The sequence below is a fragment of the Vigna radiata genome, chromosome 7, assembly GCF_000741045.1.
Source record: "Vigna radiata var. radiata cultivar VC1973A chromosome 7, Vradiata_ver6, whole genome shotgun sequence".
Classification (NCBI taxonomy): Eukaryota; Viridiplantae; Streptophyta; class Magnoliopsida; order Fabales; family Fabaceae; genus Vigna; species Vigna radiata.
In genome coordinates this window covers 3,885,964-3,909,020 of record NC_028357.1, presented here as the reverse complement: position 1 = coordinate 3,909,020, position 23,057 = coordinate 3,885,964, and the positions used below count along the sequence as shown (strand labels likewise).

The following is a 23,057-nucleotide window of genomic DNA, read 5'->3' as shown; positions in this document are numbered from 1 at the left end:
TACAAGTTAGATTCTATTCCAAAGTCTCCTTCAATACACTTTGACTCACCCTAGATTAACATTTTTTTCGTAGGAAATAGGTAACATGATTCATTATTATCATGATTACAACATCAATATGTAAAAACAGTTATAATAACATAATAGGACTAAGAATTCATCATATCAAGACTGTATTAAAGAATAACATTCAATTCTCACACTCATTAAGCAAAAAACATTTTTAATCATAACTTCCATCAACTTTGTTGTTCATTCTCATCAACATTCTCCGTGTTTACAATACCCTAAAATTTTGTTCAATGAAAACATTAAATCATACATCACTTACCTTCTCTTCTATGAAGTATAACAATTTAATAACACATGTATAAACTATTTCGGGTTTTAAAAATAAAATTATAGCTTCCATATAATTCATAAAATAATGCTTTTTTACTTTCAAATTAAAGGTAATTGAATTAAGAATGCAATGCAAAAGAGAATCAACACAATTAAGTAACTTTGAAAAAAGTTATATACCCAACAAACAATAGATGTCAAAGTTGTTAACATCCCAAACTAGAAGAACATTGTGCAAAAAAGTGTGATAACTACAAACCTCTAATTGAACCTTTGAATGATCATTCTTAAGATTACATGTCTAGGATCAATTATCAACATTTCAGGTCAATTTGACGTTAACAAATCAAAAATCAAATTTTCTTGAGATGTCACAAAATTAGAACAAAACCATATTAATGGAGCTGTCATCGTAATCAAAACATGTAAAATCATAAAGAGAGAAATTGAGTTCCATATACTCAATTTTGCCTACATGCAAAACATCCACAAATTTTGACCTAAAAAGAAAAAAAGAAAAATTTACTCTAAGATTTTCTTTAGTTGGATTTGTAGTGCTTCGCCACATATGCAATGGTGGTTCCTAGTCAATAATTTGGTGAAGGTGAGATGAGATAATAAAAAGAGAATGAAGAGAAAGTTTGAGAAGAGGTTTTTGTGTAAGTGAAGGAGAGGAAATGTTGTTGGTGTTTTAAGAATTTTATAGTCATTCATTTTATTTTTTTCAAATATTTGAAAATATAAAATATCATGAAATTATTCATTAAAATCATATAAACTTAATCTTTATAAATCATATATCAATTGAAATATGGGATTTGAAAAAGAAAAAAAAAACTAACAGTCCTACAAATGAGTAAATACAACATTATAACTATGTAAAACAATAACAACTTCATAAAATTTTTGTCACTATTAAGTTGCTGTTGAAGTTACTAGCCAAAAATGAAAGAAAGATGAACATGCCTATTGCTAGACTTATTAAAATAGGTTTGGTCAAAACATCTTGAGAAGTTCTTAAAATTTGTTAGACTAGATAAAAAAAACATTGTGACCTAAGTGGAATGGTACCATTTTTTTCGCAGTCTATTTTTCCTGCTACTTATATATATTTAGATTATGTTAACTAAAGACTATTTTATAAAATAATAATTACATTTTTTAAAGTATAAGTAATATTAATTTTTAAATAAATAAATATATATATTATAATTTATATATCAAATCATTATTTTAAAATTAAAATTAATTTAATTAACATGACTTAAATAATAAAAAACATAATTTATTTATTATTGTCAAAAATGTCTTTGTTGTCCTTGTATAAGGTCAAATTAAGTATATTTAAAAATCGGCTTAGTCTGTCCAATACAATTATTTTTTGGTTGTTAGATAAGTTAAACGAAGTAGAATCAATCATTTGACACATTTACCAACAATAATAATAAACTATACCAAGTGACCAATCTAGAATTTTTTTGAACTTAAATGTCACAACCTATATTTTTCAAATCGATTCACTTTTTTCTAACTTTTTCTAACTTAAATTAGAAATATGAAAAATTGTGTGAATCACTCAAGCGATAAGGTAAACATAATTTAAGATAATTAGTAATAGAATGACTAACTTGAACAAAAAAATTAATAGGTTAAATGTCACTAAAATTCTATCAAAGAACCAACAAAATGACTCTTCAATAATTCATATATATATATATTATGAAGGATATGATATTATTGACTTATACTTAAAAAAATGGTTAAATATGTTTTTAGTTCCTATACTTTTGGATGAACGATTTTGGTTTTAACAAAAAATTTTAACTTTATTTGTTGTTTCAAACACGTTTCATTATAGCATTTGGATTGTTTACACTGACACATTTTTGCTTCAATATTAACTAAGAAATAAAATGATAGAAAACTTTGATAAAAAGAACTAAAACCATAGTTTTCTAAAGTTAAAGGACTAAATTATAACTTAAAAGAGAGACTAAAATGCTTCAAAGTATAGGAACTAAAAACATATTTAAGCCTTAAAAAATAACTAAATTATTTACAACTATAAAAATTGGATGAAAAATATGTTTCGCAAACGAGTAAAACAAAATAGATATTATATTTTTTATTTTTTCAGCTGCTCATTAAACCCACTTTTTTAACATGCAACTTTTATCATTTTTATGATTATTTCTATTTTTATATTTGTTGGGATTTTGTAGTTTTCATACAAGTGAATTCAATGTAACAAGCTTCACGTCTCAAATAAATAAAAAAATAGTTTAAAATTATGTCCTAAATTAAAAAAATGATAATTAATATAAAGCAATCAAACAGATCCAATTTTAAAAAAAAAATAAAGATACTTAGACAATATTTTCTTGACAACATTTGAACATCATCATACGTATCATTGTGTGATTGGTCAATGTTGGTATCATTGTGTCATTTGGACCAATCACACAATGACACATACAATGACATTTAAATGTTGTCAGAAAAATGTTGTCTATGTATCATTATCCTTAAAAAAAATCAATCTAAAACAAAAAAAAGAGAGTATAAAAATATATATTTAACAGATGAAAGGTGAGTAACACGAGAGTAGATTCCAATAAATAAAAATAAAATAAATTAATTTGCTAAAATTAATTCATACACTGTCTACAAATTATAATATAAATAAATCATTTAAAAATTGTCCTCATATAAATTTACGGATAAGTTCTAGAAAAAATATTTTTTTTTCTCTTCTATAAGTTATTAAGGAGAAACTCGATTAAAATAAATCTAAACTTTCCCATAATAAAAATGTAGAATTGATTACATTAAAACACATTTGACTGAAAGTGACAGGATTAAGTGAAGTTCACGTCAATTTTCTTTTAAATCCACTTAAATTTAATTGGATTGAGTTTATATTTTGTATTTAACAAATTAACTCAATTATAATTAATTAAGTAATCAAGTTGAACAATTAAAAAAATGTTATTCGCTTTATAAGAAAAATATCTTAGAATAAATATTTCAATATTTTTAATAATTATAAAACAAAAATAACATTATATATGAATAAAACATATAACAATTAATAAATAAATAAGTTCATTAGATTTGAAATTCTGTAACTCATTATTCAACTTAATTTTAATTGAATAGGACAAATAGAATTTAACCCGGTTGAACTGGGTGGGTTAATGGGTTGTTTGAAACCGCACCAAACCCATAAAGATATAGCGTGTAAATGTTTGATTCATTTCAGAAATTTCGCAATAACAGTAACAGTTGGAAGCTGTTGGAAGAGACGAAAGTCAAGCGAAAAGCATTGGTATGGCTACCTCGCTGTGTACACCGACCTACAGTCTCAATCTTAATTTCTACACTGCACAGTCGCACAAATTAAACGCAAAGTCCTCTGTTCATTATCGGCGTCGTTTTGGCACCGCCACTAGAATCTGTTGCGCTTCTAATAATTTCAACGATGACGATTACAATAAACAGCAACGACCTCAATCCGAAGCTATTCAAGTTTACGGTCAAATCGAGAGGTTCTTTCTGTTTACCTCAAAATTAGCTTTCGTGTTTTTCTCTGCATGCTTAGTGATGGAAGATATTCAATCTGAATTTTGCTATGATACCTTAGATTCAGTGTTATATATTCATCAGGAATTAATTTTCAAGGTATATATAATTTAATAGCGAAGTATCAATTTCGTTTCTGTTATTAAAGTATTAGAAAATCAGTCTCCCTGGAAGATGTAAAATGTTATAGATTTGGTCTAAGTCGATTTCATTAGCCCGGTATATTTTTAATTTAGTCTGCAAAGGGTGGATTTAAAATAGTTTTATATATATATATGAATGACCGAATTAAGAACATGCAAGGGAGTGATGATGACAATTGATAACTTTTTGCATGACTGATTTAATAAGCTTTTACTTGCAGGTACTAAGTTAAAGAGACTAAATCATATATGTCTAACCAATTTTTAATTTATATATAGAAAAAAAAAATTTATGTGATAGAGAATATATTTAGTTCGCACAAAAAGAAAAATCTAAGGAATATTTGGTTTTGAGAAAATGTTGTGTTTTTAATCTTCTTAGTGAAAAGGCTTAATAGGTTTTTCTGTCATAATATTTGAGGCGTCTATTCAATGTTATTCCTCAATTTTTTTTTGTCTGCCATTCAATGTCCATCTTATTTTAAAAGGAGCTAATATGGTTCCTTCTGTTAAATTAGTGTTAATATGGTTTAAAAGGTTATCACATGTGAGTAATTCTAGACTTCTCCAACTCTTCACTCTCTTAGTATGTTGAACTGAAATGCAGTCAAAAATCTGATTGTATTGGGAATAAAACTGATGCAAGGACCAAGGTGGATGCTACTTTGTTCAAACAAGTAGTTGGACGTCTCATGTATTTGACTGCTACTAGACCAAATTTAATGTATGTTGTCAGTTTAATTAGCAGGTTCATGGCTAATCCCACAGAAATCCCACAGAAACTCACTGGTTTGTAGCCAAACAAATTCTAAGATACTTGAAGGAGACTACTGAATTTGGAATTCTCTGCAAAAAAGGGAGAAAAAATGACACTGGTAGTCTATACTAACAGTGACTTTGCTGGAGATATAGATGAAAAAAAAAGCACATATGGATTTGTATTCACATTAGGAACTGGAGTTGTTTCATGGTCCTCCAAGAAGCCGCCAATTGTAACTAGCTGTTGCAACAAGGGCATGCCAATGTATTTGGATTAAGAGAATATTGGAGGCTATTGGTTTCAAAGATCATAAACACGTTATGGTTTTATATGATAACAATTCAACTATTAAGTTATATGAAAATCCAGTGTTTCATGGTAGGAGTAAACATATTGATGTCAGATTTCATTTCTTAAAAGACCTTGTGAAAAAAGGGACAATCAAGTTACACTAGTGCAGTTCTCAGAATCAAGTAGCTGATATATTGACAAAGCCACTCAAACTAGAGCAATTTGTGAAATTCAAAAGCAAGTTGGGACTTATTGAAGCATAAGAAATAAATTAAATGGCTTATTTAAGCATTTAGTTTAAGGGAGGGATTGTTAGTTATTTATTTGTACAATTAATGTTTTTTTAAGCAATTATGCAGACTAAATAAGTGCATTAGTTATTGACCGAGTCTTTAGGAAGAGAGAGAGCTAAAATTTAGCTCTTTAGTAACCTCCCACATTTAGTGGGTAGTTCTGATTATTTCTATGTCACAGTGATGCTTTTTCACCTATAAAGATGTATTGGTTTTCTAGTTTGAATAACAAAAGAAAGTATCTAATTGTGAACACAAGTAAGTAACAAATTGTTTTCTGAATTAGATACTTTCTTCTGTTATTCAAACTAGAAAACTAGTACATCTTTATAGGTGAAAAAGCATTATCATGACACAAAAAAAAATTAGAACTACTCACTAAATGTGGGAGGTTACCAAAGAGTTAAATTTTAGCTCTCTCTCTCTTCCTAAACACACGGTCAATAACGGATCCACTTATGTAGTCTGCATATTGCTTAAACAAACATTAATTGCATAAATAAATAACTAACAATCCCTCCTTTAAACTAAATGCTCGAATAAGCCATTTAGTTTATTTTTGATGCTTCAATAAGTCCCAACATGCTTCTGAATTTCACAAACTGCTCTAGTTTGAGTGGCTTTGTCATTATATCAGTTACTTGATTCTAGAACTGCAATAGTGTAACTTGATTTTCCCTCCTTTGACAAGGTCTCTTAAAAATGAAATATGACATCAATATGTTTACTCCTACCATGAAACACTAGATTTTCAGATAACTTAATAGCTGAACTGCTATCACATAGAACCATAACATGTTTATGATCTTTGAAACGATAGCCTCCAATATTCTCTTAATCCAAATACATTAGCATGCACTTGTTGCAGCAGCTACATATTCTGATTCTGTTTGTAGAAAGAGTTACAATTGGCTGCTTCTTGGAGGACCATGAAACAACTCCAGTTCCTAATGTGAATACAAATCCATATGTGCTTTTTTTGTCATCTATATCTCCAGCAAAGTTACTGTCAGTATAGGCTACCAATGTCATTTTTTCTCCCATTTTGTAGAGAATTCCAAATTCAGTAGTTCCCTTCAATTATCTTAGAATTTGTTTGGCTGCAAACCAGTGAGTTTTTGTGGGGTTGGCCATGAACCTGCTGATTAAACTGACAACATACATTAAATCTAGTCTAGTAGCAATCAAATACATGATACTTCCAACTACTTGTTTGAACAAAGTAACATCCACCTTGGTCCCTGCATCATTCCTGGACAATTTTGTTCCTGGTACAATTGGATTTTTGACTGCATTGCAATTCAACATACCAAACCGAGATAAAACCTCATGAGCATACTTCCTTTAACACATGAAAATTCCATCTGTATTCTGTAGAATTTCAACTCCAAGAAAATATCTCATCTTCCCTAAGTTAGTCATATCAAATTCCAACGTCATGGAATTTTTAAAGTCATCACACATCTTTACATCATTCCTAGTATAAATTAGATCATCCACATATAGACTCACAATTAAAATTTTACCTCCCTCAGCTGACTTTGTAAACAATGTATGTTCACAGAAACATCTTTCAAAGCCATTTTGTAGGAAGTATCCTTCTATTCTGTTTAGGGCCATATAGTGTCTTTCTTAGCTTGTATACTTTATCTTCTTCTCCCTTCTTTATAAACCTAATCGGTTGTTGTACATAGATTTCCTCCTTAAGCTTTCCATGAAGAAATGCACTTTTATCATCCAACTGAAATATGATCCATCCATTTTGTGCAGCCAATGAAAGGATTATACAAATAGTGTCTAGTTTGGCAATAGGTGCGAATACCTCTGTATAATCCACTCCATAATGTTGTGGATATCCTTTTTCTACCAGCCTTGCTTTGTATTTCTTAATATCTCCATTCTCTTTGAGCTTTGTCTTGTATACCCATTTGTCTCCAATTAGCTTCACTTCTTTTGGCATCTCATTCAATTCCCACGATTCATTTTTTTTATAGCTTCCATCTCTTTTATCATTGCATCACGCTATTTCTTACTCTTGACAGCTTCTTCAAAACTTTCTAGATCAATTACTATTGTAAGCATCACCCTTGTATTATCATCAGACAATCCTTCTCCTCTTTCATAAGCTACCATCCAAACAGGTTCTCTGCGATGCCTTCTAACCCTCCCTTCAAGTGAAGTCTCAAGTACTAGAGTATAAGACTCAATTATGGAATCTGTTTCAGCAGCATTTTGTGGCTTTGCTTGTTGCAGTTCCTCACTGTCTGGTGTGTCAAGTTGTATACCAGAGCTATTCTCATCATGTTCCTCCCATTCAACAATATTATGTTGATTCTCTGCTTTGTTATGTTCCCTTATGCTCTTCAAATATTACATCCTTGCTAATCATACTTTTTTTGTTGACTGGATCAAATAGCTTGTATGCTATGGATTCATCACTGACCCAAAACAAAACACACCGTTTACTCTTGTCATCGAGTTTAATTCGTTGTTGACCAGGTGTGTACACATGGGCAAGATAGCCAAAGACTCGAAAGTAGTCTACAAAAGGCTTTACTCCACTCCAAACTTCTTCAGGAGTTTTATCTTTTACTACTGTTGTGGGGCTTCTGCACAGAATATAAACACAACATTTTGTTGCTTACATCCAGAAAACTTTAGGTACCTGTCTTCCATTCAAGGTTGCAAGAACCATATTCATGATGGTTTTATTCTTCCTTTCACAACTCCATTATGTTTGGGAGTATAGGTAGCATTTAATTGCCTCCTTATTCATTGATTTCTACAAAAATCATCAAATACTTTTGAAGAAAATTCACCTCCCCTATTTGTCCTCAAACATACAATGTTTTTTTCAGCTTCTTTTTTCAACCATTGCCTTAAAGCTTTTAAAGAAAGAAAAAGCTTCAGATTTCTCACCCAAAAAATGCACCCAAGTTTTACGTGATAGATCATCAATAAAACTTAGGAAGTATTTTTTATTGCTCTTTGATGTTGGTTGAATGGGTCCACATAAATATGCATGAATCATCTGCAGCCGCTTAGAAGCTCTCCATTGGCTTTTCTTAGGCATAGCTTTTCGGTGCTGCTTTCCTACTAGATAGTGTGCACAAAGACTTTGAGGATTGGTAATTGAAGACAACCCTGTCACCATTTTCTTAGAGACAAGCAATTTTAAGCCATCATAGCTTAAATGTCTGAGCCTATTATGCCATAGTTGAGACTTATCCTCCACATCTGCCTGGAAGCATGTTGTTGTTGCTACCTTTGCTGTCAAAACAAACATTCTATTTGCACTCATTTGAATCTCCATAATTTGCCCCTTCTCTGGATGAACAACACTGCACTTGTTATTCGGAATATTTATACTCAAACCCTTTTCTTGCAGTTGTCCAAGACTCAATAAATTATTTTTAAGTTCAAGAACATAGTATACATAAGAAATAACATGTACAACACCTTTCACCATCAATCACACACTACCTTTCCCCATCACAGCTATATGGGTGTTATTCTCCAATTTCACCTTTGTGTCGGAAACTCATTTTGAGAACCACTCCTTATTATCACTCATGTGATTGCTGCATCCTGAGTCAAGAAACCACTCATCCTCTCCTTCTTTGCTCTCAACAATAGCCATTAACAAGAGCTCATCCTCTTGTTCTTCTTTATCTTCCATTTTTGCATAATTAGCCTTCCTTTCCCACACAGGACATTCATACTAGAAGTGTCCAAATTTGTGACATTTGAAACATTTTACATCAGCTTTATTAAACATTTTCCTACCCCTTCCTCTACCTTGAAAGGATCCTCGAGTTCTTACTCTTCCTCTACCTCTTTCGCTATTTTTATCTTCAACCACAGTATGCATGACTTGCTCCTCTTCAGCTAAAAGCATCATACTTTGCTCATGTACTAATAAGCTACTTTACAATTCATCTATAGTCATCATATCCATATTGTTGGATTCTTCAATGGAACATACCACATAGTTGAATTTGGTTGTCATAGATTGCAAGATTTTTGCAGTTATGACGTTTTCTTTCATGATTTCTCCTACTGCCTTCATGCTTTTGGCTATTTTCAAGGTGTGTGCAAAATAGAAGTTTATTGATTCTCCTTCCTTCATTTGCAATGTTTCAAAATCCTTGCGTAGAGCTTGTAGTTGAGCTCTTTTCACCCTTGTTGACCCCTGAAATTTTTGCTTCATGGAATCTCATATATTCTTGGATGTTTCTTCATTTAAGATAGTGTCCAAAATTTCCCTATCAATTGCTTGATAGAGATAATTTTTTATCTTTAAGTCCTTGAGCTACTGTTCTGCCATCCTTTTGAGATCATTTCTCTGTCTAGTACCACATCAATCCCTTTTTCCACTAAGTGCTAATATTCTTTGGAACGTAAGAAATTTTCTATCAACTTGGCCCAATATTCATGATAGCCATCGAATTTTGGAATAGTTGGTTGGACATACTTCACTTTTTCAGCCATCTCAAAATTGATTCCTTTCAACACTCACAACTCACTGTTCTCACCCTCTCTAGGTATTTCACTCACTCACACACGTAACTTGTTCTGGTTCAAGTCCCTGTGAAGGAGCTCTGATACCAAATTGTGAACACAAGTAAGTAACAAACTATTTTCTGAATTAGATACTTTCTTCTGTTATTCAAACTAGAAAACCAATATATCTTTATAGGTGAAAAAGCATCACCGTGACACACAGAAAGAAATCAGAACTGCCCACTAGATGTGGGAGGTTACCAAAGAGCTAAATTTTAGCTCTCTCTCTTCCTGAAGACTCGGTCAATAACTGACCCACTTATTTAGTCAGCATAATTTCTTAAACAAACATTAATTGAATAAATAAATAACTAACAGGCCACAAAATTACTTGACTGTTTCCTGTAGAAATCTTTTGGAAAATTGGAAATAAGTGAAAATTGATATTTCTGTAGTTAAAAGTGAAAAAAAAAGATTAAACCAGAAACTTTTTTTTTCTCAAATTAAAGGTTTATTCTTTTTTTTTTCACTTTTAGGTTTTAAAACTGTTAGATTTTTTTCAATCTTCAAATATCTGTTTTGAATACAGTCTCTTTAGGCAAAAACTGAAGTAAACAGCCCTAGATATCCTTAAACTGTCAATTTTGGTATGAATAATTGCAGTTTGTAATCATACTACAACTCATGCGTTTATTTTCTTTCTTAGCAGATTACTTACAGATTCTGTTAGACAATCACAGGATGGCTGGTGGGGTTCCCGAGACTGGAGTGAAGTTGAGGTATATACTCTATTGTATTATAATGACAAGTTTTTCCTCGCAGATTGTAATTCTGTAGTATGTTTGGTATTATCTTAAGTTATTTTGAACAAGGCTATATCCCTTTTTGGAGGGATTTATAAAGATGATTCTTTATTTATTTATTGAGAAGAAGTTGCTGAATGCAACTTAGAGAAGAAAGTTAAATCATTAATATATATGGGAGGAATCTGAGTTCTTAAAACGTGTTTCCAGAATAGTCAAGCAGTTTTTATTCTACAATCACCTCTGAGCGTGAGTGACTCTATATCTCAGTTTTTCTAAAATACAAAACGCAGCAATGTGGTTTTTGCTTCACAGATGCACATTGGAAAGAACAGTTACACTGCCCTTTGTTTTGGAGTCTTTCTCAGTCTACTTTGTCATACTCATTTTATAATTTCAGGGAGCTTGGATTCTTAAACCGAAAAGCTCCAGACCCAATTTCGTAGTACATTTTATTGGAGGTATATTTGTTGGAGCTGCCCCTCAGCTTACCTACCGATGGTTTCTTGAGCGTCTATCAGAAAAGTAAGTCCTTCTGTTCTGTTCCCAAAATCCCGAGTTACATTCTTGTCCCAAAATTTGTTTATGAAGTGTAAACCGTGTGAAAGTTTTTATTTAGTTTTTCCTTCTAAATCCCTGACAAACTCTTATTAGTTCAATGGAATATACTACATCTCTGGATCATTTTGAGACTCATAAATCTATGATCTGCCGATGGAAAAAATTAATAGTAAAACCCTTTCTGTTTTTATTTAGTTTTTCCTTAATTTATGTTAGTGTAGATCCTTTTGGTTGTTTTGTTCTAAATCCCTGACAAGCTCTTATTAGTTCAATGAAATATAATACATCTCTGGATCATTTTGAGACTCATAAATCTATGATCTGCCGATGGAAAAAACTAATAGTAAAACCCTTTCTGTTGCTAGGGGTATATTGATCATAGCAACTCCATATGCTAGTGGGTTTGATCACTTCCTCATTGCAGATGAAGTACAGTTCAAATTTGATAGGTGTTATCGCGCACTGCAAGAAACAGTAAGTTTCAACTTGTGATCTAAGGGCTAGTTTCTCTCTGTTTTCAATTTTCATTTTTAAATGAAAATGTTAAATGATACTCATTTATCCAGATCCAAGACCTTCCTATTTTTGGTGTTGGTCATTCTTTGGGATCAGTGGTCCATCTTCTGATTGGTATTTTAAAGTTCTTCTGCTAAACTTGATTGTACAGACTAAATTGATTTGATTAGTAGATAATCAATAAATTACTTATTTTATCAGGATCAAGATATGCAGTGCAAAGATCTGGAAATGTTCTCATGGCATTCAATAACAAGGTATGCCATCCAGAAAGTAAATTATATATAGTCCTATGTAAGAATTTTCCGTAGTTGATGATGATTGACTAAATATTACTTCACCTTTGCAGGAAGCAAGTTCAGCTGTTCCTTTGTTCTCTCCAGTGCTCGTCCCAATGGCACAAACCTTTGGTCCACTTCTATCAGATATTTTTTCTTCACCAACTCTGCGAGTTGGGGTCAGTATTGCTTTATAACTAACTATCTTCTTCAAAATTGAGGAAGACATCTATTAATATTTTGTCGTAGAAATAGCAACAGCTTCGGTTGTGGTATGTGAAATAGAATTTGGTTCCTTTCCAAATTAGTGCCATATTATTACAACAATCTTCCCTTAGGATTGTTGAAAAAAGAATATTGGTAAGAAAGTTTTTTGTCCAATATAGACAAATTCTTACTTCTATCATTATGTGGTCTGTTTTTTTGGTTGTATAATTGATTAGACTTAATAGGCATATAGAAAAGCTTATTATTTACACTCAGAAGTGGCTAATTACCTTCCTGTAGAAATTTCATAGTTTAGCTTATGAATAAGCTTTCATTTAATAAGAGTTTATCGAATAAGTGTTTTACTAATTTGTTCACCCAAATAATGTTTTTTTAGTCAAACTCTTAGGCACCTCACTCAAGATCTTCTTATTTATGTGAAAGACAAATCAGCAACTTCATATAAAAAAGTACTTCATAAGAAATTAAATATTTATTTCTTGGCTTGAAACATTATTGCATCTCTCACAATTGCTTTTTCTCACAAAATTCTTTTGAAAGGGAAATGTGAGAATTTGGGAAATCCAACTGAAGAGTTTCATCAATGAATTAAATGTTGAACTTTAGGATATCTGAAGGGAGGTTGTTGCTATATGATATTAATAGCTAAGGGAGTCAAGTGCCATAGAGACCAAGTCCCGAGAGAGCTTTCTGTAATTTCCCTTAAGTACAACTTCTGCATAGCAGTGATTGCATAATGGAATTTAACAATGCTTTATGGCTAGGGAGGTTGTTACTGTTAGCCAGTAGTCAACTACAATTTTTGCTAAAAAAAAAAAAACCTTAGCGGTCTCTTTAATTTGACTATGCCTTTAGGATTTTGTTCTAATGTCCCCCGTTTTTCTGCATTCCTTGCTCTGCTCTGATACTCATTGCTGTTATATCTACCATGGAAGTCTTTTTTGGATAGATTTTATTGTTTTCAAGCACCAACAAGAACTCCTTTGCACAGTATTCGTTTTACTTTTAGGATGGCTAATCTTAGATAATTGCAGGCAGAGATGACTTTGAAACAACTGGAAAACGTTAGCCCACCCATTATGAAGCAAGTTCTTCCTTTAGTTGAGCAGCTCCCTCCCTTGTACATGGATTTGGTTAAGGGAAGAGAAGAATTTTCTCCAAAGCCTGAGGAGACACGACGACTTGTATGTGACATCTCATATTTCTAATATTTTCAGCAATGAGTATATATATTTTTGTTTAGAATAGTTAGAATTAGAATATTCCGCTTGCATATAATTATTTCTAATTAAAATTAATATTGCGACAATTTTCTTAACTGCATCAGATTCTTAGGTTGCAGAATTTATAGATCGTATTCATTTCATGTTTTAGGTAGTCACTCTTTAGAAGACAAATTTAATTGAATGCCATTTTAGGGAGGAGGTTCTTTACATTTATTGGACAACCCTACAGGCTACAGTTATTCTCATATTACATCCTATTTATGATAAAAGGGGAGGGGGATGTTATATCATGCAAACCGGAGATTGTACGAGGTATTGGCAAACAATTTGATGCTCATATAAAAACAATCATTCAATTCCAGTTCAATTTTTATCACTGATAATAAGCGTGTAGCGCACTAAAATTAGGGTCCAGAATCAAAATCTGTTTATTGACATTTCCTGTAATTTCTCAATGCAGCAACTTTTCATTCTAAATTTTGCTTGAGTTTCTTCTTGGTTTGCATTTTAATTTTCTCATCAAATATTTTCTGATTTCTCAGATAAAATCATACTATGGCATATCCAGAAATCTGCTGATAAAATTCAAGGATGATTTAATAGATGAGACTTCAACTCTAGCTCAGGTGCTTAGTTCAGAATCAGCCATTAGTTCAGTGCTTGACATGTCAATACGCAAGTTGGCTGGAGATCACGGACTTCCATTACAACAGGTAAGTCTAGCAAAAATAACTTCATTTCTCTCAAAGATGTCATTATCCATAATTTCTATTATACACCTTGCAGGCCCTACCAGATGTTCCACCAGCAATGGCGGATGCAGTTAATCGTGGAAGCGAACTTTTGTCGAATCTTGCAGTAGGAACTCCATGGGAGACAGTTGCCAAAGAAGTGGGGAACTCGCTAGGCATGGATTCCAGAGTCCTACGTGCAGAAGTATCAAAGGATATGGATATGCTTGTGGATGTGATTGCAACCTGGATAGCCTCTAATGCAGGACCTAAACTTCTTAGGCCATAAGATCACTATTTTATCTGCTTATAGCAAATGTAAACACATATGCTGTAGAAATGTATAGTAAAGTCGATAGGCACTGCCATTACAAGTAAGCAAATTGAACTCTGCCAATCACCCTTTGCTGTAAAAATCATAACTCGCATTTTTACAAAAACTGTTGTTTATACCGACGTTCAAAAGTAAATTATAAGTATCCGTAAACTGTTTTTCTAATTTACAGTGTTAAATAAAGTATTGAAAAACAGAAAAAATAATGTTAAAAATGATAAATTTCAGTGTTTATAATATATTAAAATTTAAAACAAGATTATAAAAGTAAATTACGTGTAATTATCTTACTTATATTAAATAAAAAATGCATTACTTGAATTATGTGAATAAAATTAATGTAAATTATCTTAATTTAAAGTAATTTTCATTGTTTTAATTATCTTAATTATTATTTTTAATAAAACCATCAAAATGAGTCACAACCCGTGAGTCAATCCGGTTCACTACGAGTTCGGATCGGAATGGGTTGAAAAAAGGGTGTTGCTCCCTCCACCTCCCCAAATGCTCCTCCACCTTTTCACTATTTTAATTTATTTCAAAAATATTCTATACTTTTCCACTATTTTTTTTATTACAAAAATACCCTACACCTCCCCACTATCATTAACAATCTTTTTCTTTCTCTCTTTGCATTAATAGAGCATTTACATGACTCATTAATGGTTTAGATTTATATTCCCTTAAATAAGTTTGATTCAATCTTATTTTTGTTGTTCAATATATTTTTTTTCTTCAAATAACTTAATAAATGGTAAAATTTTGTTTTAAATTTCTAAAAAAAAATGTTTATATATATGTGTGTGTTTTTTTTACATTTAATATCTATAATTTTTAACATTATATTATATTTTAACTTACGGACATGTTCAACTCAAATAACTTGAATAAAATATTTAATTTATCAGGTAAATAATATAACAATATTATTAAATACTTAAAATATAAAAAAAGTTATTTATTAAAAATTTGAAATTTATTTAGTTTTTTTTCATTATAAAGTTAGTATATAATAATAATAGTATATTATTATTTACTATTAATATAAAATGGAAGTGGTAGAAATACTAATATTGAAGTTTTCTCTGAATTTTATNTTTTGCAATATATCACAAATTCAAATCTGAACCATGTGAATGCTCCATTAGTGTAGAGAGAGAAAGAGAAAGATTGTTAAGTGTAAGGAGGGAGGTATAGGGTATTTTTGGAATAAAACAAATAGTGGGAAAATGTAGAATATTTTTGAAATAAATGAAAATATTGGGGAGGTGGACGAGCACTTGGGGATGTGGAGGGAGCAACACCCTTGAAAAAATTGAATATTTTTTTATGCGGGTCAGATTTCAACCTGGCTCCGAGTTGAACCTGTGGTGGGCCGGGTTGGCCCGCCAACCCATATTCCAAATTTTATTTTTTTAATTTATTATTTTATTTATGAAACCTTAAAAAATAAAATACTCTCTTCACTTACTATGTATATAAAAAAAAAGGTAACTTCTACTCTCACAAATCACTCTCATGGAACTTGCTCTCATTTACGGTGTTGTCACTCTCACTTCTTCATTGAAATTCTTCGAGGAGCAGGGAAATTCTTCGAGGAGCAGGTTTTTCGTATGTTTTTTGTGTCTGTTTTTGGATGACATTTGGATTATACTGTACTTTTTGCTATTATTTTGAATTGTCTTCAGTTTAACATTGTTTAAATTTAAATATAAAAAGTTTGTAATTTTTTTATTTAAAAAAACTCTAATTAAATGGGTTAGTGAGCCAACCCGCTTACCCACCAAGCCGTGGTGGGTCGAGCCGGGTTCAGATTTTTCTGACTCGCTAATAAATGAAGTCAGGTTGGGTTGGCTCACTAAGTGACCAACCCATGGTGGACCGGGCCGAGTTGAACCGAATTACCCGTTTTGACAGCTCTAATTTTTAACATTAAATTAACTATAATTAGTAGTAAAGACTAAACAAAAATAGTATTTTTAATTATAGTTAAGTATGCAAGTCATATGAAGTCATATTTACATGAATTTAAAACATATACAAGTCAGTTAAAGTCACTAAAGTATAAACTAAACTTGTTTTAATTATTAGAAGGAATTGGTTGTTTACTTCTGGGCTGTTGAGGTTGCACAACTAGTACGCACGCCGAATTGATAGCTTTCTACTATGCTCTTAACAAAGCTTGGAATGAAGGATACAAGGATTCATGGTTTTACTCTGTTATTTTTAATGAAATATTAACTCATTAAAATCAGCATCATCGGACTAACACGTGCTGACACCTGTGAGATAAACTTGCAACATTTCTTCCTAAATATTACATGCAATATAGCTATCGAGCATAAAAAGAATACACGACATTAGTTTGACAAAAAAAAAAAAACACAAGTTAATGATGTCTTCCTTTGAGAATGAAGAAGGATATAAAAAAAAGGAAGAATAAATGATGTCTGACAAAAATATGTATACTACAGCCTCTATTTGGGTTCAACTTTTGTTGAAAGTGTGTAGCCTCCGCTGTAGTCAAAGGCACTATTACTACTGTCATTACCATTGTCTTTCTTGGTAAAAGAAGCATCAATGTAGGGATGCCTCATTCCACCCTTGGAAACACCAAAATCAGTGGCAGATGAGGATGCAGAAGTAGAGTTTGTGTTCATCCCATCATTCTGCAAAATGGTTTCAAGTGCTTTCACAACTTCACTCATTGTTGGACGGTCTGCAGCTGATTCCTCAACACATTGCATTGCCAACTCTAAGAACCTCCCAAATCCTATGAGGTTCTGTGTGTTCCTCACCACTGGATCCATCAGTTCCCTCAAACCATAGTGTTCTTCATCCTTCTTATTCATCAGCGTCCTCACCTCGCGGACAATGTACTTCCCCTTCTCAATTGGTTGTCTTGAAGTTATTAGTTCAAGCATTACTACTCCAAAACTGTACACATCACTCTTCTCAGTGAGTTGTTGGGTCATGTAATACTCAGGATCCAGATAACCCTGCACACAGTTGTTGCAGAAAACAAAAGAGTGAAATGAAAGACACAGCTACGGAGATTTTGCACTGGACAACTTGCATTTTTCTTGTGCAGGGAAATATGCTAGACATATAATATCTGTTTATTTTTTTCATGAGATGTATCATTTACCATAATTTAGAGCTTGTGACGAAGTTGAACAATTAAACTAAATAAAATTGGAACGTTTTACATCAGGCATATTTGATTGTATAAAATGCACGGTTCTTAACTTAAACAGGATCAAAGATCTAAACCATAAAAGAAAAGATACTTTATTGCTCACCAATGTCCCTTTAACCTGAGTGGAAACATGGCCTTTCTCGCTGTCTGATACAAGTTTGGACAAGCCAAAATCTGCAACCTTTGCAGTCAAATTTTCATCCAGCAAGATATTACTCGACTTCACATCTCTGTGGATTATGGGAGGATTGGCAAGTTCGTGTAAGTATGCAAGTCCTCTGGCTGAACCAAGAGCAATGCGGAGTCTCCTTTTCCAGTCAAGATGAATATCAGATCTCCCTGCAACTCACATTGATTATTTAAGGTACTTCATTAATTCTTTTCTCTTAGTTATATAAAAAGTTGCACAGAAACATGTGCACAACTTTGATATTTCTGTCCTATGAAAGGTTTTTTTTTTACCAAAAAAATCAATCTACTGAACTGAATTCTAACATTGTTCTTCCTACAGATGATAAGCTTGGTACTTGAATGTTGCTATCATGCGAGTTACCTGACAAACTCTCCCTAAGTGTTCCATTGGGTATAAATTCGTAAACCAACATCTGTTCCCCTTGTTCGAAGCAGAACCCCACAAGGCCAACAAGATTCTTGTGGTGAACTCTTGAAAGCAACTCAATTTCAGTCTTGAACTCTAGGCCTCCTTGCATAGATCCTTGCTGAGCTCGTTTGATTGCAACGATTTTCCCATCAGGAAGAACACCTTTGTACACCTTTAGTCAATAAAAAGGGAATAATTAAGCAGTTAGAAGAACTTAGAAACATGTGAAAACATAAGAAACAATACCTTGCCATAGCCTCCAGAGCCTATCTCATTGTTTTCAGAGAAATTGCTGGTGCACTTCTTGAGATCATCATAAGAGAACCATCTTGCTCCCTTTAACTGTGGTGCACCTCCACTATCCTTCCCAGTTGGTGCCCATGATGCTGAAAGAAATTAATGAAAGTGGATAAGCAAAGTTGATGATAGCTTTTCAAGTTTGGAGGATTTGTACAATCTGATTAGTGATAACAAGAAAATGAGTACATTGAATAATTACCAAATGGTCTACTTAATCCTATGGCTCTCTCTGCACGCTTCTTTTGCAGAATCGCGTAAATAGCTAACCCTATAAGGCTCAGAACCAGAAATGTGCTGCCAACTGCTATCCCAATAATAACACCTTTGCTAAGAGAAGCTCCTTTGTGAGAACCTGAAATGATTTACATTTAGTTATAAATCACTGTCACCAGTTGAGCATTGAAATATAAATTGTTTCTAAGTTACCTGAAAACGGATAAGAAAATGCTAGGAAGTAATAGGGTCCAAACTCTTTTGGAGGCTTGTAAGTTTGATTACTTAATTCAAACCCAATTCTTTGAACTTCTGACCTATTAAAGTATTGGCCTGTTGGTGGAAAGAGTGCTAGTTGCACTTGAAGATAGTCATTACTATCAAAGAAGGGATTTTGTAAAGAAACTGAGCCAGGAGTTAGACCCAATTTCACCCATAGGCTCATTTCAAGTGAATGGAAAGTATTTACATTGGACAGTTCTCTGAATGTGGGTGCTCTAAAGTACAGCATTCCTTCATATGGATAGGCACATTCACAACTTTGGGGGCTGAGCTTTTGATCAGGAGGACAAGATTTTCCTCCACAATTAGCCAAGCTGGTGAAATAAGGTTGCTTAGCCTGCTGCTGAAGTTGGCAGTAATTTGTATTTGAGAGAGCACTACTGCACACTGGATTTCCTATCAGACTGAAAAAAAAATGAGAAAGACATCAGAAAAGGAAAGGCCTTACAAATGAAAGAGCATACAAAATCCCAAAAAGTATCTCCAACACAAAGTATCAGATTAAAGAGTGAAAACTTTCTCACATCAATGTATTTTTGTATTGTGAACTGAGAGTCACCGAGGAAATCTCATTTTGTTGCAAATCTACAAGCTGCAGTTGAGGACAAATGTTTTCACCCATATTCAATGTATCGTTCAATTGATTGTTTCGTAGTTTCCTGTACAAAAAATGAAAATTATAATGATTGTCATTCTATTGTCTGTATAGCTACTAATGATCAACATAGTAGTTAGGGACTTACACTTGCTGTATTTGAGGAATGTCAAATAGTTTCGACGGAAGAGGACCTTGAAGGGACCCAAACTCCATAACCCTTCAGCAAAGGGAAGGTTAACCGGTTAAAATTCTTGTTAGATTATATATTATTGCATAAGTTCAGGAAAAAGGTAATAAGAGAAACTCTATTTGTAATTAATAACTTACAGAGTGGTGAGTGATGGCAGAGTTATGAACCAAGTTGGAGCATCAGATGCATCAAAAGAGTTGTTACTAAGATCTCTGCACAACGTTACAGATTGATCAGCGTTACGTGAACAACAATTATTAAAGAAAATGAAAACTGAAATTACTTACACATAGTTGAGGGTATCCATTCCTGTTAAGTCAGGTAGAGGACCTGTGAAATTGTTATGAGCTAAATTCCTGAAAGAGATAAAAACTGTATAAATCTCCATTAATGTTATTCTAACATCCTTTTACATCTCAAACATAAGTACCCACAATTCATTGATGTTTGTAAGGTTGTTGAGATTTGATGGGACCTCTCCTGTCAGGAAATTCCTATCAAGCCGTCTGTTATGAATTAGAATAAGTAGGGGAATTATCAGAAAAAATTAAATCAGACAAGAGGGAAAAAAATATTTAAGAAATAAAAGGAAAATTAGAAATTAGAAGGAAGGAATCACTTACAGAACTTCAACAGTCTTAACTTGTACCAATGTTGAAGGTATAGTCCCACTTAAATTATTCCCATCAAACAATCTGTCACAAAGCAAAACAAAAGTTCTAAAAAGTTAATATTATAAACTAAGAAACAGCAAATGATGCCAAAATAAAAATGTCAACTTACATGTGTATGAGTATCATCTCAGAGCTGAAAAGCTTGGGGGGAATGGATCCTGAAAGCTGGTTCTTATTGAAATGGCTAAAAAATAGAAATCATAACACTGAATCAGTACTCAATGTAGCAACTAGTACTCGACAAAAAGATGAAAGATGTGCTTCTTCTCACAAGTGTTTAGCCTTTAAAAGAAGGTCTAATCCAGGGGAGGTGGAGGTTGAAACTGGGATAGGACCTGTCAACTGATTGTCTGCCAAGTCCAACCAATAAATTTTGGAGAGTTTACCCAACGAAGGAGGTATTTTTCCAGTGAAGTTGTTTGAGTTTAAAGCCCTGAAAAGTTCATCGAGAAGGGTATGGTTTCAAAATCACTTTTTTTGCTGTGCATGTAAATGCTTTTTCCAAGGTTATTCTTACAGGAAAGATAACTCTGAAAGATTTCCTAATTCATCTGGAATATTGCCACTGAAGCCGCAACCAGCCAAAATCCTGAAATAGGAAAGGAAGGCCTTATGGTAATCACTAGAAGTTGCATGAAATGACATCGTGAAATTATATGGTTTCTTCAATCTTACAGGATATTTAGCTTGCTTAGTTCTCCTAACTCTGGAGAGAGAGGACCTGTTAAATCTCTATTAAAAGACAAATCCCTGCAGTTAAATAATTCTCAATGTTAATTAGCAGAAAACATGCTTTGGAAAATTGTTTCTCCTTTTCTATAACAAAAGTTGAGTCAAAATGTAGTGGTGGAAATCTGCTATGGAGATCGTGTCCTTGAGGCAAGTTAGATTAGTCCATAGTTTCATTGATAAGAAACAGAAAATCATACTTACAAGGATCTCAGTTCTGTAAGTTGACCAATATCTCCACTTAATTTCCCCTTCAGGCCCATTGTTGACAGTCCTCTATAATCAAAATGCACACAACAAAGTACTTTTCTTAAAATTACTACAAGAAGTGATAAAAAGGGTGACAACAAATCAACATACTAAGGAACACCAGGATCAATAACGTTTAATTGCTGGATTATTACAATGAAGTAACCCTTGATTTGTTGCAGGTCACTCCTTCCCATGGTGCTCCACATGGGTCATCTGATTTGTCCCAGCTAGGCGGTGTATTTTGCCATACATCTTTTAATGATCTAAGTGCAACAACTGCAAAAGGTGCATAATCATTAAGCAATGTGCAAGAAAGTAATCACTTATTCTATAAGGGTCTCTTTGATTTACATCAGTTTTTCAGCCAGGGTGAGCTAACTTACATTAGGTTCAAATCAGATCATGAGAAATATGCAAGTACTGAATATATATATATATATATATATATATATATATATATATATATATATATATATATATATATATATATATATATATGCTTATCAATGATGATATAGATGGAAATATCTGACCAAGAAAAGGGATGGCATGGGATATTACCGTCTTGAGAGTCAGTGTATGAAGAAATGACATGAATTTCAGCCCACAAGAATCCCAGAAAAAGCAGCACACTAAGGGTTGTCATGTTAAGAAGAGTTTTCTGAGGTCCTCAACTCAACTGTTTCTGACTTTTGCACAAACCTTAATATGATGAGACAAAGATATTTGCTTCAGGTAACACAAGGATAAGCATTGCATGTAACATGGAGAAATGTTGCAGCTTGAGGAAGAGGAAGAGGCAGTCAAAAAAAAAATAGCAGCTAGCTTGTGAAAGGAAAAAGAGAGAAAAAGCTTAACTAAGCACTTTCCTACTCCATTTTATTGATTTTCCTTGTCTTAGAAGCTAATCTATCCAATCCCAATGTTGGCACTACCTATAACATCATCATCATAGTCTTTGCTACTTTTTCCCTCTCCAAACTCCAATTTTATCACAAACGAATAGCCTTCTTTCCCTTTCCTTCACTCCTCAACCAATTGTGCCAAATCAATGGAATAATGGTTTTGGGTTTTGACTCTAAGTAGTTTGTCATCATTTTTCTTTATTAATGACCAATACAAAATATCTCTTGCAACATCTTATTGCTCTTCCTATGGCTTCTCCTTCAGTTGATGTTACATCAACTTATTGACAGCAGTTGGGTTGGTGTGAGATGGTCCCACACCACTAAATACTGCAGATCTATCCATGAATTTTATAATCTTAAACCCTTTTCAATTTTATGTAATTTTGTGTTTTTGTCTGTTATAGTATATTTCAATTTTATGTAATTTTATGGTCTTCCAATGTCAAGTTTAATATTTTAAACAAAAAATTACTCTAATCTTAATATTGTTATTATAGATGTTTAACTTAATTTTATAAAT

The 23,057-nt window shown here is 32.6% G+C and overlaps 2 protein-coding genes across 2 annotated transcripts; one reads left to right on the top strand and one right to left on the bottom strand.

Moving 5' to 3' along the window:
• The first annotated feature begins 3,592 nt into the window (after positions 1–3,592).
• LOC106765658 lies at positions 3,593–14,727 on the top strand. Its single transcript, XM_014650345.2, has 10 exons — positions 3,593–3,890; positions 10,624–10,693; positions 11,118–11,242; positions 11,644–11,752; positions 11,845–11,908; positions 11,996–12,051; positions 12,144–12,251; positions 13,335–13,484; positions 14,069–14,239; positions 14,313–14,727. The coding sequence occupies exons 1-10, from the start codon at positions 3,673–3,675 to the stop codon at positions 14,544–14,546; spliced, it is 1,305 nt and encodes a 434-aa protein (XP_014505831.1). The 5' UTR covers positions 3,593–3,672; the 3' UTR covers positions 14,547–14,727.
• Positions 14,728–16,741: 2,014 nt separating this feature from the next.
• LOC106768939 (probable leucine-rich repeat receptor-like protein kinase At5g49770) lies at positions 16,742–22,772 on the bottom strand. The gene is made up of 19 exons (XM_014654336.2): positions 22,191–22,772; positions 21,782–21,905; positions 21,582–21,653; positions 21,324–21,398; positions 21,166–21,237; positions 20,920–21,081; positions 20,758–20,832; positions 20,598–20,669; positions 20,409–20,480; positions 20,262–20,330; positions 20,112–20,186; positions 19,930–20,001; positions 19,711–19,845; positions 19,118–19,590; positions 18,891–19,043; positions 18,638–18,777; positions 18,344–18,563; positions 17,894–18,129; positions 16,742–17,590 (listed from the first exon to the last, which is right to left on the bottom strand). The coding sequence occupies exons 1-19, from the start codon at positions 22,273–22,275 to the stop codon at positions 17,069–17,071; spliced, it is 2,904 nt and encodes a 967-aa protein (XP_014509822.1). The 5' UTR covers positions 22,276–22,772; the 3' UTR covers positions 16,742–17,068.
• Positions 22,773–23,057: the final 285 nt, after the last annotated feature.